At 50.6% G+C, this 15,917-nt stretch overlaps 2 protein-coding genes across 2 annotated transcripts; both read left to right on the top strand.

Moving 5' to 3' along the window:
• Positions 1-4,142: 4,142 nt before the first annotated feature.
• On the top strand, positions 4,143-10,099 carry LOC149335324 (uncharacterized). The gene is made up of 3 exons (XM_089553904.1): positions 4,143-4,411; positions 5,993-6,327; positions 8,478-10,099. The coding sequence occupies exons 1-3, from the start codon at positions 4,143-4,145 to the stop codon at positions 9,674-9,676; spliced, it is 1,803 nt and encodes a 600-aa protein (XP_089410030.1). The 3' UTR covers positions 9,677-10,099.
• Positions 10,100-11,360: 1,261 nt separating this feature from the next.
• On the top strand, positions 11,361-14,205 carry LOC149335323 (uncharacterized). Its single transcript, XM_089553783.1, has one exon. The coding sequence runs from the start codon at positions 13,033-13,035 to the stop codon at positions 13,864-13,866; it is 834 nt and encodes a 277-aa protein (XP_089409909.1). The 5' UTR covers positions 11,361-13,032; the 3' UTR covers positions 13,867-14,205.
• The last annotated feature ends 1,712 nt before the right edge of the window (positions 14,206-15,917 follow it).

The following is a 15,917-nucleotide window of genomic DNA, read 5'->3' as shown; positions in this document are numbered from 1 at the left end:
GCTCGTCGGTAAATTGCTTTTTTGAGGAAATGAAATGTATCTGTCTCTCATTTGTCGGTGGACACCTAAACCTCGCCGGAAGGGAATGGAGGAGGATGAGAGTGAGTGAAGACACCGTATTCACTAGGCGCGCCTTTGTTCATTCCAAACCATCGAGCTGACATGGCGGAGTGGATAGCATGCTCGTCTCTCACGCCGAAGACCGGGGTTCGATTCCTGAGCTCGACCAATTTCTTAATCGGTTTTATTTATTTGTATGGCCCGACTAGTAAAGCTAATTAGGCTAATTGGGTAATTAAGCAATTGACTAAGCTCAGTCCCACTTACTTGGAGCAGCACTATACGATACTAGCCAAAGTACAATTGGCCCCGTTTGAAATTCGCGCACTGTGACGTCACGACCGTTTCCACCAATTGAAAAGCGGGACATCTTCTGTCGACAACTGCTGCTTGCAACGATGAGACATTAAAGGCTTCCGCCTTAAAATAACTGCTGCAAGTGCCTTCTCAATCAGTCGAGCTGTCGTTTGATAATGCACGGAATTATAATTTCCGATTTCTAATAACGCGTGCCAAAAGCACATACATGCCACAATATTTAAGCATGAAATGCTTTACGGTGCGGTTCGGGTGTCCACCGCGATGACAGAGAAGTACTGCTCCATTTCCTGTCCTCAAAAAACGTTGCGTTCAAAGGGCAAGGCATCGCGCCGAACGGGTGGTGGCGTTCCAGCAGTAACTGTCTCACAAAATTCAGGGGGGCACTTTTTTGACCTAAAGTGTGGTCACTGATGTGTGGTTAAGATGTTAAGCTTCGCCCCTAAGAGTGGAACGCGACAGCGTCTTGCAACGCTGCCAAGGAGTCCATAGAACGCCATCACCCATTCGGTTCTACGCCTCGCTCGTCGGTAAATTGCTTTTTTGAGGAAATGAAATGTATCTGTCTCTCATTTGTCGGTGGACACCTAAACCTCGCCGGAAGGGAATGGAGGAGGATGAGAGTGAGTGAAGACACCGTATTCACTAGGCGCGCCTTTGTTCATTCCAAACCATCGAGCTGACATGGCGGAGTGGATAGCATGCTCGTCTTGCTCGGGTGTCCACCGAGATGGCAGAGAATTACTGCGTAATTTCCTTTCCTTAAAAAGCGTCGCGTTCAAAGGACGAGGCATCACGCCGAACGGGTGGTGGCGTTCCGCGGACTGCCTGGCAGCGCTACAACACGCTGTCGCGTTCCACTCCTAAAGGCGAAGCTTAAGCGTCATTAATTAGCAGTTTATTAGTATTTAGTCATTAATCAGTCATTACACACTAATCAGTAATTTGTCATTACTTCGTCATGAATTATGTGTGACGTAATCCAGTGGTAACATCACCAGTGTCACATACGCAAAGTGGTGCTGAAAACGCTTTCGCCTCTACGCACTTCGGACAGTTTCGAACGCGCGCTGCATATACATTCTTGTCAGGCCTGCGTCTCGTCGTGTCCGCGCGCGCTTCGCATTATGCCCGTAAACATTTCATGCTTACTCTACTCTCGGTTACGGGAGAGGCAGAGTTTTTTTAGATAAACAGCACGTTCAATGTACTAAATATTGGAAACGTAATCCCGTCCTCTTTATTTATTTACTGGACCACAGAACTGCATTACGTTGAATCACCTTGTAATGGCCCCTTTTAACAGAAACAGCTCTTCATACAGAGAGCTTAGCAAAAGCTGCCTCCAAGTCACAAAGCACAGCTTCCGCTGTCTTTCCGGTGATCTCTTTCAGCCTGTTCACCAAACTTGCACTGGACCGCAGTTTGTTGGCCGCTTCTGCGGCTTCGGCGTCGTTGCAGTCGCCAGTCACGAACTTGACAGCCTGGTCCAGAAGACGAGCGTTCCTTTTCAACAGCTTTTTTTCTAACTATGGCTTTGTCCAACATAACCGCTTTTTAGCCCCGAAAGCTTCCTCGTCGTCCTCAGCCACTTCAATGGCTACAGCCAGTGCAGCGAGGCAACGTTTTCGCTCGGCGTCCATGTTGAAACTCTCGAAACCCTTGTTTTCGGAGCCGCGCACACAGCGCACGCACGCTGGCGGAGAGAGTACGCACGGATTGTCCGCTTCGTTCGTGCGAATGCTTGACTATTCTAGGCACTATAGCTTGACGTCCGGACCGACTCGCGGATGCTTGGTCACGTGTCACGATAACCGCGCTGACGCGCGCGGACCATCCGCGATGCGCTCCGCTTGTCTGAACCCACCTGACCAAGAGTACCGCGCGGTACGATATTTTCCGTTCTCCCGTTGTTATTTTTTTATTTAATGTTTATTTTGCACGAATAAGTTCACTTTAGTGCACCGCGATTTACTCCTCATACACCGTCACTCTGCATGAGGCCCTATGGTTTAGAGATAACAATGTTCTTTCTAGAATCTGCGGTAGAAGTTAGCAAGAAGCTTGGTGGCTCAAAAGCAGGGAGGAAACATAAAGTTACAAGTGGATGATTAAAAATTGTATTTAAAGAAAATGGCGAATTTATATGATTTATTTCACCGATAAAACCGTGAAAGAAATATGAAGAAAAAAATCTGCATGGTGACAACTGCCGCGACCCCGTTTCAAAGGGGACGCTTCTATATCTTCCAACCATCCATCCATCCATTGGCTACTGACGAGGCCACCAGCGAGAAGGATCCGTTGTCTGTGTGCATGTGTGTGCGCGATGCCTGCACCCTCCCGGCACCGCTAGGGATCAGGTCACCTTCTGGTCACCTTCCGGGCTTGGAAGGTGCCTCTTTCGGAGCACTCACCTGCGAGCCGCACCAACCCACCCAACTTCCTGTCACCTCCGTCCTCTAAAGAGCCTCCACCTTCCAGAGACCCCCACCACCACCACCACCACTCACCAGAAGCCTACGCAGCAGTAGAACGAACAAGCAATGGCGAAATCAAATAAAAAAAAAAGTCGACAGATGATTACGATTGACGGCAATGCGAAATTTGAGCCACGCCACCGATGGCAGGTGGCGTGTTACCCAACTATAGCCATGTGGCACGTGGCAGCCACCTTCCGGTTTTCCACCCTCCGTTGTCTCCGTGGCAGGTAGCAGCAGAGCGAATTTAAACGGCACCTGCCAGGTGGCGTGTTACGCCGACTACGCCAACGCCGATTACGACTCGGAATCCACGAACAGGCGCGACGGAGGCGACGGAGCAAGGAAAAAAACCAGCTGTGAGAATGTGGCCCACATTCCCACAGCCGGTTTTTCCCTTGCTCCGTCGCCTCCGTCGCGCCGGCAGCAGAAAACGCAACGGGAAGACAATGTAAAATCGAAATGTGCAACCAATACCGATAACGCAGATTTATGATCGCAGTGCATTTTAACGCGAGAGCGTTATGGAGCACGTGTCTCAGAAAAACCGGCGCGGTCGTCGGTGTCGTTGGCAACGAGCGAAAAATCCACGAAAAATGCCCAGAGAAGCAACTTACGGGGCAGGTAGGCAACCTTAGTCACGTGACCTTGTGGCATCAAAACCTGCCCGCCGGATTGTGAGCAAGCTGATCACAGGAGCAGGTGGCAGTTAAATTACTTGATCGGTCTTGAGAGATTGCTCGGGAAGAGCAACCTGGGTCGCACAGGCCCCACCGGTGGCAGCACCTGCCATCGCTGCACCACTGCGCCGGGAGTGGTATGAGGACTTCCAGCGATCTACGAATGTCATGTAGAGAACGACTAATTTCGTATATGTGGACATCAACCCGTTAACGCTTTCGTGTCATACCCTGAAGGCGGATCTTAAGTGTCTCCTCCATTTCATTTTTTTTTTAAATTCTCCCTTCTTCAGCCAGGACACTGTCGTTCCAAAGGGTAGGCCACCACCACCATAATCATCAAGGCCTGATTCGAAACTCTAGCTGTGATCTCCAGCCACAAAGGGGTATGTCCGAAGCTTCTGCACATTGAACAGTGCGTTATTCAAAGGGCAAGCCCAATATTTTCACCACCAGCTGAAGCTCCTGCATGCTCACACGTTGTAGATTACCACCACCACCATCATCATCACTGGGGTGCTGTGCTTTTGAAAGAACGAAATAATGTTGGAGCATGCAGGCCGGTTAAGAAGACGAAGAAGACGACAGCGCCCAGGAAGGAGCCATGCCTTCGAGGGAGGACGCGCAGTATGTACCGCTCAAGAAGAGGCGGCCCAAGGTGTCCGCCGAGCTGGAGGCTGCGGCAGCGGCGCGCGAGCTCTCGCCGCAGGAAGTGTACTACGACCCGCGCTACAAGAGCTACTTCTACGCCGGGACGCTACCGTCCTCGCCAGGGGCAGCTGCTACGCATTCCTCAGCGGGGCCCACCACCAGCGGGATCCTTGTTTCGACCGGCGACGCCGACATGGAGAGGCGTTCCATCTTGTCTAGGAGGCGAGTAATATGCGAAGGATGGAACCGCTTTCCAAGCTGTGACTTGCCAGCAGGGGACAGCTGACATTAAGAGCAGGAAATTGAATGAGGCAGGACACGCAATTCGTAGAGCCGTCGGTTTCCTGCAATGACCGAGATGGTTTTCCAGAAATGTCAGGGTACGCTGTTCTTTAATGACAGGAAATGGAGTTGTGTAATGACAGAGGTGGCCCCTTACAATGGCAAAGGTGGTGACCCTAGAATGACAGAGTTTGTGTCAAAATTGGCACATTATGGTCCTTTGATACGACAAAAAGTAATCTAGAACGTCAGAAGAGAGAGGTTCCTATGATGGGAGAGGTGTGGTGGAGTAGTATACTCTCAAGAGTGAGAGTACTGCTCTCTTTGGCCTGCATAATGACGTATATGATTTGGAATGACATTGTATGGTGTCGTACAGTGACAGACGTGGTCTTCTAAATGATGGGGTATTGACTCCTATATTCACAGAGGTGGTCTTCTAGAGACACATTAAGATGGCATACAGTGCCAGGGTATGGTCTCCTAGAATAGCAGAGTATGATGTCCTAGAGGATCCGAAGGCAAGGAAAACGTAGTCTGTTTTGACCGAGCCGTAGGATGAGCGATGATGTCAGGTAATTTACTATAGGATGCACGTGGCTGCGGCTAGCACAAGAGAGCTGCAGTAGCAGAACCTTTGAGAAGGGCTGGTTATGTCCTAATGCAGTACTGGATACGGCTGTCGTTGTTACTTGCGGACTGCAGCGAAAATCCTGGAAAGCTTGGTTCGAGCTTAATGATTCTCAATAATTGACGTCACCAGCAGGCTTCCCATGAAACCCATGACCGTGGAATCGGCAGCCGAACTCCAAAGCCACTGAACCACCGTGCACGGATAGAAATCGTAAATGCGTTGTGCGTGCTCCTTAATCTTGTTCGTGTCGCGTGTGTAAAGATAGCACGTGTGTATATCCCACTGTCGAATTAAACGGAATATGAGCACCTCTTAGGCGCCCGTTCCTGCGTTCCGCGTGGTAGTCGTCTGCGTAACCGGTTGTCCGAGTAGCAGAGCGAAACGCCACCTGAAAGGTGTCTGCCACGGGAAGATCCCGGAGGGTGGCCAGCAGTGTGTTCACGCCACCTGCCAACGATAGCAGGTAGCGATGAGTGGTAGCTATTTGCTGCGGTGAATAAAATGTTGTTCGTTCATTATTGCGAGTACTTAAGTACTCATGATGCCGTTCGTGATGTCCCTGTATTCGTACCTCTCAGCGTGGCGCGTAGTATGACATCATGCAGTCGTCAGTGCATGCAGACCAATCAGCGTGCTGCGCCGCGCGTTGACAAGGAGGCTCGAAGTGACGTTGTGCGTGACGTCATTGCGGGCTAACCAATCAGCTTGGCGCTGCGTTACGCCACAGAACTTTGAAACGTGCTCCTAAGAGCTGTCGCTGATGAAAACATAGCACGCTTCGCCTACCCGTTTCACTTGCACCGTGCCTTTAAGCTCGTTTGATTCTGAAACTTGTTCATTTCCCTTAACAGTGAGATGATTGCTGTTGCTCTAATGTGCGTCTGCAGCAGCCGCCGCAGTCCCAGCAGCCGGAGGCGGCGCCGGATCTCCTTTAGCGAGCACACACTCTCCAGCAGCGACAGTCTGCTCGAGCAGCGGGACCCGGCGGCGGCACGAGCGGTCTGCCTCGCGGTCACCACCTTCGTCATGCTGGTGCTGCTGTGCGTGCTGATCATTCTGTGGATCGGTGGCTACCTGGGCGACCCCGGCGGTGACGACCTGCTGTGGACGCCCGGCGGCGAGGCGGAGACCACCTCCTCCGGGAAACATGACCCGGATACGGCGGAGGAGGAGGGCGCAACGACAGAGCCCAGCGCCGGCGACAACGAGAAGAAGAGCAAGGGTTAGTTAAAGTAGGCAAGGAACCCTCCAGGCACTCGCCGCGATGGCGGTGTGGATGACCCTCTTTCGAGCAAAAAGCGATGGCTTGTGTTATAAAATTCACAGAGACATTTAAACCATTATGTATTGTAAAACATTCTATTCGTCTGAAAGAGCGTGGTGCTAAGAGGTCGCGTTAAGTGGTCCAGAGTACACATCTCCCGACGACTTTGTCAGCCCAATGCGATAACATTAGCAGCTGTTGATGACTTTACCGGAAGTGACGTCACTTGTCGTCTGGTGACGTAACATTCCTCTAGTCAATGGGAATGCTCCGGTCTGATGACGTCACTTCCCTCCAGCCTATTGGAGAATTTTATGACTGTCGACGAATTTTGGCACTATGGTTTAATGATATCGCTTTAAAATCGATTTAGTTACTAGCGGCAGTGCAGGCTCTCATAAGCTAGTGGACATGAAGAAGGCACGCTGGCCGTCCAGATGGTCCGACTCTAGGTTGGAGGGGCAAGTTGCTGGGCTAGTTCGTACTGTTGCATCGTGGTGGAGCAGCGCAAAGGACATAAGAAACAAGGAAGGACGTACACCAGCTGTGTACGTCCTTCCTTGTTTCTTGTGTCCCGTCCTTTGCGCTGCTTCACCACGATGCAACAGTACCAACTAGCCCAGCAACTTGCTCTTCTGAACTTCATATCTTGTTCATCGGGCTCTGTAAACTGTCTCCATTCCAGCGCCTGTGTACGTCCTTCCTTGTTTCTTGTGTCCCGTCCTTTGCGCTGCTCCACCACGATGCTAGGTTGGAAGCCGGGCGGCAGAGGGAAAGGTTGGGTTTGGAGGGCTACTGAGCACTGAAGGAGGCAGTGCTCCACATAGCATAGGGTGAGAGGTAGGTGGGGCAGCAGGGTTCATACCGCAGGAGGGAGTCAGGATGACCCGGACTAATTTTCTTATCAAGAACCACAAAGTCCACCTTCAGGCTATTACGAAATGAAAAAAAAACGATGAGGTTTAACCTTGCCCTCCCTGTAAAACCCTTGGAACATGTCCCCCTTTCTATCGTTCACGGCGCTCATTTCGTACCCGCATGAACCTGGCTGAATGAGATAAAATGATCATAAGGGCACTCTCTCGACAGGGGAACAAAAAGGGCCCCTATAGACGGCATTTGCATCGTCCAGAACTTGAAGGCACAATTTTATGCCTAATACTAAATGGGCACCGGCGTTGACACTGTTTGCGTCGGGAGGATTGTTGAAGCGCTGATGCAGTTTCCCCGCCGTTTACCTTGTACATATACAGAGTGAATTACAAGAGAACGCAAACCTAGAAGGGCGCGATATAGAGTCAGGTAAGCGGATGAGACTGTAGGGAGTTTGCAGGCATGAGGGGTTGCGCAACTGGCGCAGGACAGAGCTTGTTAACTGGGGATCAATGGGAGACGCCTTCTTCTTGCAGCATGAGCGTAGTTAGGCTGCTGCTGCTGATCACCCTACAAACAGGTAAACAATGCGATTGCCGCCTGCCCACCGTCATACTGCACATCAGCTCATTAGTCAATACACAGACAGTCTCCCGAAGAATTACCTATGCAAAAGTGAACCTTACCAGAGCTCGGAAAGAGCAACCTGGGTCTCAAAATCGCCGCTGTTCTTAACCAGCCACCTGCGGTGCCAATGGCGCTGCGCCAGGACTCCCAGCTATCTATATGAATCTATGAAAGAGGAGTACTTATGGGGAGGAATCTCTAACACTCTTGAGGATAGGTTACGTGTCGTCCAAGCTTTTGATCAAAAAGTAGAAAATATCCTGCAGCATAATCGAAATTAATCCGAGGTCACTCACCCCTCCAAATAAGCTGCAGCGCGCAGTCCTGGTGTATATGTAACCTTACCATTTGGAATTCTTTTACTTTCGCTTTCATTGCGTTTTCCCTGCGTGTCACCCTCATGTGGCGTGACATTCTAGCTTCGAGTTCTCTAACTTATGTTTCTTATGAATATGCGAGGGTCTCTGTGGCAGAGAGGTCAAAAGCGGCATGTCTTAACAGGATTTCAGGTAAGGTTCTTAGTTTGAATCGCCCTGAATACACTATCTCATCAAAGAACGCAACTGCGTGATGTTTCAAATGGTAATTGCATCTTGTCTCTTCGACAGGCGCCAGACGTGCCAGTTATTCTGACATCAATGAGAGTGGCAAGGTTCACAAGTCTTCGAGGAGACGAAGGCAGCGCCACGTCAGCACCGAACTCTCCGGCGACATCTGCCTCTACACACATCACAGCGACCACGACGACTTGGGCAACTATGACACACCAGGCGAGGGGCGGGCGTCTTTGGCTCGCCCCAGAACCCGGCATTGCGACGTGACCATCAGATGCTGTTACGACCTGGAAGAAGACATGACTCTGCAGATGGGCGTGTCCCGGGCAAGGCACCGGACACCGAACCACACTTATCCCCGCATGTTCGCAGAAAAGCGGCTGCGTTACTCTCGCGACTACCGTCGTCGACCTCAGAGGGCGCTCGTTGCGGTTCGCGTGCGAGGTTCAGCCTTCCGGAAGCTCCTGGGGCTTGGAGGACAGCGAGCTAAGAACGCGTTCGTTCGCAACATGCTGCACGTGACGCGATCTGGCCACTACTCTGGCGTCCGCCTCTGGTGGGCAGAGAGGGACAGCGGAAGGATCATCCAGCCAGGCTTCGTCCGGGCTTTCCAGGACCTGACGGCCGCCCTGCGGAAGGCGAACTGCACTCTAGGGTTCTTCCTGCCTTACGCTGACCGTCTTCACCCAGTAGCGTACGCGACGAGGTTGCGACTGCTGGGGGATGTCTTCGAGTCACCCCAGTCGTTGCTGCTGTACCCCACGATCGGGTCCCTGCTCCAGAACAGCCTGAGCAACTGGACGTCACCGTCCATAATCACGCCGACGTCTGGAGGCAGGCATCCTGCAGGAACTTCGTCGGCACCTTCTGTCTGCTACCTGTTCTTGTCGGCGACGGCTATATCGGTGGTCTTCTCCAACGCCAACACGTCCTGCAACGATGCGGGCAAGACTGTCTCGGTGAAGTCGTCGTTCTTGAGCCGCAAGGCGTTAGCCAGGCTTTGCCGCTCACAGAACTCATCGTGGGAGGTGTCGTCGAATCTCTATCATAGCATCGCATGCCGCCGTAGTCAACGAGATGGCAGTGGAGGTGTAAACAAGGAGGCAGTCGTCTTTCAAACTCCGCTGCAGGCATGGATGTTCCGCAGGGAACTGCTCGCTCACGCCCACTCTTCCTGCTTCGGGTTTGTCGACGGCGAGAGGGGCTTCCCGCGCGCCTGCCAGTTTACACCGTTCTCGCTGGCCAGCCTGTAATCAAATCAAATCAAGTTTGTTTACGTACACGGTAAAAACTAAGCATGCATATTGTTATTACGCGGAAGAGGGTACCTGCATGTGTAAACAAACTGTACCTGACCCCGGGAGACGTCGTATCGTAGACTTGTACGTTTTGCTTTAGCTAACCACACTGCTTGCCTATAACGCTCTGTCCCAAGAGAATGCACGTCACACACGGTAGGGGCGTGAACTATACGTCCGATGCAGTGAGATATTCGCATCGGTATTTGTTGTTTCTTGCATCGACTTTTATCGCTTTTTGTGTAGGACCACTTGCAATGAGAATTTCAGAAAGTACTTGATGCTATTACTGTGAACATGGATTCAGAGGTGGACGAGGTGGAACAAACGAGTCCATAGGGAGGACACCTCAGGCATCGTTACTGTTGGCTATTTGGACTTCAGCCCCCCCCTCCCCCCCCTCGCTCCAACTTTGTGATCTGTACAGTTTTTCATATTGAACTTAACGATGCAGCTATGCATTCGCAGTGGAAGTTTTGGGGTTGCATTCTCCACGCCCGAAACTGGCGTGCTTCTTTTTTCATGTATATCGACAATTAAAAAAAGGAATAGAGCATGCATCGCACTGAAGGTGTCCGCAACAAGTGAACACTTCTTTCCCCTCATATACAAGGTTAACACACGTTAAAGCTTGTATGTACATTTAAGCTTTTCTTCCGAAGCCTAGCTGGTCATAGAAGCTCGTTCATTTTAGCGCTCTCAGAAGGAATCTGTGCTTATCTTTTATAGCGAGAGCTCTGCACCTCGGGCTACGACGATGACCTTCAATGCCTCACAAGATAAAACTGAACTTAACTGCTACCTGACCTTGACCTTTGACCTTGAACTTTGGCATTCTAGACAGCGGAGACCATGCTCAGCAGAGTTTTCGCTCGTATAACTAGGTTAAAGCCACGTTGAACCCCAGCCATTTTTTTTCTCGTCCTTTTATTACTTTAATGCGAAAGTATTATATGGCCATGTCTCGTCAGCAAAAAGTGCCTATAATCCGCACTATTACGTCGTTCTCTGAAGATAAATGTGTGAAAGCCTGATTGTGATAGTGTGTGATAAAATGTTGCCGTGGGAAAAACTTGGTTGGTTAGGTGCAGTTAAACGCGAAAAAATACACTTAGACGTCAGGGTAGCCATGGACGTTGATATAGTGCATGGACGTCAGAACAGCCGCGGACGTCGATCTAGTATGTGGATGTTTCGCTTTAGCATTGCTCCAATGCGGGTCGCCGCAGTGATCTCAAAGTTCTGTGGTGATATTTGCAGTGGTAGTCGCGGAGTATACACTGTTTGCGAACTTTAGAAGAGGAGTAGCAGAATTGCAGTAGCAGCAGCACTAGTAGTTTGTAGCAGAAGTCAAACTGCTGCGTACAGCGCAACTGCCTCACTGTGCGCTGGGCGCCTGGACTGTGTCGCGGCCGGAAAAGTAGGAGACAGGAATGGGACCCTGTGGGATATGACCTGATAGATCACAGTAGAAGCCGCTTTCTCTGTCTTCTCACTCACCTTTGTGAGCGGCCACATAAAGCTCTCGGTGGCGACTTAGGCGAGCACCGGTTACAAATTCATCTCGCACCTACAACCCATCACTCCCCACCCCCCCCCCCCCCTCCATCCACCCTCCAGTAGTCTTCGCCACCAGAAGCTCACGGCAAAATCAAATTCAAAGACGCAGTTCACTCTAGAAGTGAAATGGGGAACAATTGCTGCTAAGGCAGATTTGCCGCGTCACATCGTGTTATAACCTGTACAGTTTTTGTTAGGTTCTCTTTTTCTTTCTTTACCGAATAACGTTATATTAGTGAACTTGTAAACTGAACTGAACTCAAGGTTACGAAATGTGTGGGAGATTTTGTGGAGATTAAACCTGCGATAGTGTTGATATCTCTTGTGGCGCCACGAGATCGGAGTTTCATTTCTTAGCTTAGTCGTTTTTCTTGATCTTAACCCGTTAATATTCAACTGCTGAAAACATTGCTGTAGTTTGAACTAAAATACCCGTAAAGCGTCACAAGAAAACCGCAGTGACGCTATTTTTGCAGCGGTAATAGTTCCCATGCGTTCTTTTGTCTTGACCGCTTTCAGGATCCTGCGGTCTACGACACTTTCTCCACTTTCCCATCAGTCACCGGCCATAAATACTTTGCCGTTGTCTTTCACTCTTTCCCATTCCAGATTATACGGAGCTCTTGTCTACGCAAGCTTCGCGCCGAGCTAAACTCTCTCTACATCCGCAGCTGCGTTGAGGCTGCTCTCTCCTCTAACCCACCCGTTGCCTCTGTCTCTTCCCTCTCCCGCTTTACCTTCCCCTAGTATGCGCTAAATGTGGAGAGGGGAATTTCTCACTCCCCATTTTGCCACCCGCCAATCGAGGCAGATGGGAAGTGGCGCCGCGGACACCGACGACGGCGCGAAATTGAACGAAACAGCTAACGCTCTAAAACAAAAGCCGCATCAATTTTTCCCGCCAAAACACCATAATTTGAGTTTACAGCGATGAAGGGAGGGATATATGAGTGTTGTGTCCATTGGTTTTGGTTTTTGGTTTCGAATTGATGGAATGGCTATTTGCTTGTTTGTTTTTATGTGTACTTGTTGATCGGCTGTTTATCTCACATACTTGTTATCTATAAATACTTGCGCGCGTCCGATAAATTGCGTCTTTTGTCCCGGTTTACGTTGAGTCTTGGCTTTTCGTACAGCCTCTTCGGCCGATGCTACAATGAGTGGAGAAAATTTAAAATTGCACCTTGGTCAGCGCCCCTAGCAAGGTATTTGGCAACGACCAACTTGCGACCAACGGACAGGTCAATCCCCTGCAGTGGGTACGCGCCATTATCTTGAGAGAAACAACAACAGCAGCCCCATGGAGGTAGCCCAAGTTATGTTGTTGTTGTTGCCCTGAGGTGGAGTGTTGTTGTTTTTCACTTCTTCGAATGGCGCATACCTTCATCTTCTTTTCTGAGCGCACGACGCAAGTATGTTTTTCTTAACCTGTTTTAGAGAGTGAGTGGTTCGTAGAACACCGACCGTTTCGTGTTATAGGGAAGGAGGAGGTGAAAAATTTTATAAGAGCATGTCGATCGTAATCAGCGCACTGCCACAAATGATTTCTGATATTCCCTCCCGCGTGCTAGTGATGCGAGGATCATCATCATTAGCGATCCATCACGCTCTGTCCCCGAGTCAGAACGAATTATCGGCAGATTCGAGGCAAAGCGGCGCCAACTCATCGTCTCCAGCTGCGGTAAGGAGTGCCTGCTGTACATCATTCCATCTCGTTTGTGATTCAGAGGCCTTGATCCTCACCCGAGCTTATGAGCAACGAGAGAGACCTACGCCGCGCTGCAATGAGCGCCTACCGAGGAGCCGAGTCCACACCGCGCGATGGCCAGGGGCCGGAGGCCAAAATGGTGCCCATGTCGGAGCTGTTTCGCCATTTGCCCAATCGACTAGCGGCTAGGCCCAACGTTCAGACTCACGTCGTCGACGGGTACGTAATTCAAGAAAGCATGGAACCGTTTGCGGTCGGCTACGTAGCAAAAGCCATAAAGGCAGAACCGACTTCGCCTCCTCTGGACTTGGACGTGCCTTCTGCAACAGTTCCGGCTCCGAATTCGAAAGCGCTTCCAGAGGGATACCATGCCGGAACTGTGAACTCGACTGCAAAGATTGAGCCTACGCCGACTCCGCCCCAGGCTCACACTTCGGCTTCGACTACGGCACCGGCTCCGCCTCCCCTCTTGGCCCTCGCAGCCGGCATGTCTTCAGACCCGAACCTTGCGGCGACGACGAGACTGGTACTGGCTCCACTGCCTGCTCCGATCCAGATACCGGCCCCGATCATGGTCGCTTCTGCTGACCCCGTTCCTGACCCAAACACGGCTAAGCGTATGCACACGTTCGTGCAACAGCGGCCATCGATCCTGGCACCTAAGAAGCCGAGAAAGTGGACGGTTCATGACGTGGCAGTCTACATCAGGAGGCTTCCAGGCTACGCGCAGTACGCCGACGAGTTCCGCCGGCAGCTCATTGACGGCGAAGCTCTGTTCCTGCTCAACGAGCAGCACTTGATGGATGTCATGGGCATGAAGCTGGGACCGGCTCTCAAGATATGCGACATGATAAAGGAATTGGGAGGAAAAAAGTAGGATAGTTTAGAGCCAGGACTGTTTCCAGACGCCGCGTTTATGCAGTGCTCATGGCCAGCTTCATATTTTTCGCACGCCTCACCGAGGTTGCCAACTGCTGTTACCGAGGTCGCATTATTTGACCATTGCTTCAAGCTTGACTGCATCTTGCGCAGTGTCCAAGGACGTATTAAGTTATTTTTCTGGAGAATAAAACAGTGTGTGCGTGTTTGGCGTCGTGTTTTCTTCAGGCTTCGTTACGCTTTTTGTCGCCGTTGGAGACAAGTATACGCAGCGATACATGAGGCGAAGTTGCAATGAAATCATCTGCGCTGAACGTTTGTGCGCATTCAGCATCATCAGCCGGCCTACGCCCAATGCTGGACTAATACCTCTCCCATATCTCTCCAATTAGCCGTGTCCAGTGCCGGCCTTGGCGACCTTATCCCAGCAAATGTTTTAATCTCATCCGCCCACCTATCTTTCTTCCGCCCCCTGCTACGTACGTTCGCCTGTCTTCTCTTGGCATCCAGTCCGTTACTTTCAACGAACAGCGGTTGTCTTCACTTCGCATGACTTTCCCTGCCCAAGCCCAATTCTTGATTTCGAATAGTATGCCATTAAGCCGCGTTTGTTTCCTGAACCACTCTGCCCTCTTCCTTACTCTTAACGATACCATTTTTTCCCTTTCCATAGCTTGCTGCTTTATGCGGTGCGCATAGTGCTTGACTGCACTATGCAGTCAACCACCTGCCATTTCGCATTGCTAGCGTTGCTGCAGGAAATCAGTGATGCCGGCTACATTTGAAATCCATGCTGAACAGAATGATGGGGCCATTTCGTGTCTCTCTTTTCCATGCCTATTTTCTTCGGTTTCTTCGAAACTAGAGAGTTCTCCAAAGAATGTTCACATTCCTCGCATTGAGCTTACTTACTCCTTTGATATCACAGCAAACGTTACCCGAGAACAACGCGAGAAACTGAGAACGAAAGGGCGAAAGACTCGACTTTTTGCATTGAAATACACAGCCATGGAGAAAGGAAAACTCATGAGAGGCCCTCGCTATTCGAGCTGCACGCCAGAAAGTGTGCCGGAAGTCACGCGCTTTCGCAAGGACTGCTGGGAGTATTTGACCGCCGGCGCAGCCAATAGGAAAGCTGGGCGCGGCGGCATCGTCTGCTGCATTGTCTGCTGCGCATGCGCAAGTGCGCTTAGTTGGCGGCCAAGTGGGAGGAACGCAGGGGGGAACCGCCTTTAAAAAATGTGACGTAACCGCCTCTTCTGAGTTCTTTCCTTTCTCCATGTACACAGTAGACACCGGGCTTCTGGGACATGCCGTATAACTTCCGGTGGCCTCACTCGCGCTTGTCTCGGAAAGCGGGAATGCGGCATTCAGCCACCTAGTGGAGATCAGTGCTGTCGTCTTATGTCACCATTATCTTCTAAAAACCGCCCCCCCCCCCTTCCCAAACACAGACACACCTCCTATTTCACCTCTTAGTTTACCTCTTTGACTGTTATATCTATGTATTCTCATTAGTGCACCGCTTTCCCTGATTTTATTTCCATGGGCTGTTATGCGTTTATATCGAAGTTTGCAACAAGAACACAGTTTACGTTATTGACCGCGAGTGGCGTGGCAATCCGTAAACACCTGAATTTTGTGATGCATTCTGGGGAGGGGGAGCTAGTTGGGGCATGGCTTTAGAAAAAGAAGATGCGCAAAACAGACAAGTGATATCCGCACTCTTTTATCAGACCTTGTAGAATTACCTCAATATTCTTGACAGCTGGTTAGGAAGAATTCATTTGTCCCTCAGTGTGAAGAAATGCGCATTGTTAGTCTTCCCGGTTTCTCATCCCGTAAATATCTGCGTTGCTTATAGAAATCACATAATTCCTCAAGTTCAGACACTGCTCGCAGTGATATACGACACTACTCTTTCCTGGCAGGCACACATTGAGAAAGTTTCTGCAAAAGGAGTTCGGGCCACTGGCATCCTGCGTAAGTTTTGCAGCGCTAGGTCAGGCATGAGAAGGCACACACTCTTGCTGATCTATAAAATGTACG

This window comes from Amblyomma mixtum, chromosome 7, assembly GCF_055824585.1.
Source record: "Amblyomma mixtum isolate Tamu chromosome 7, ASM5582458v1, whole genome shotgun sequence".
Classification (NCBI taxonomy): domain Eukaryota; kingdom Metazoa; phylum Arthropoda; class Arachnida; order Ixodida; family Ixodidae; genus Amblyomma; species Amblyomma mixtum.
The sequence above is the reverse complement of the archived record's forward strand: the minus strand, read 5'-3'. Positions and strand labels throughout refer to the sequence as shown.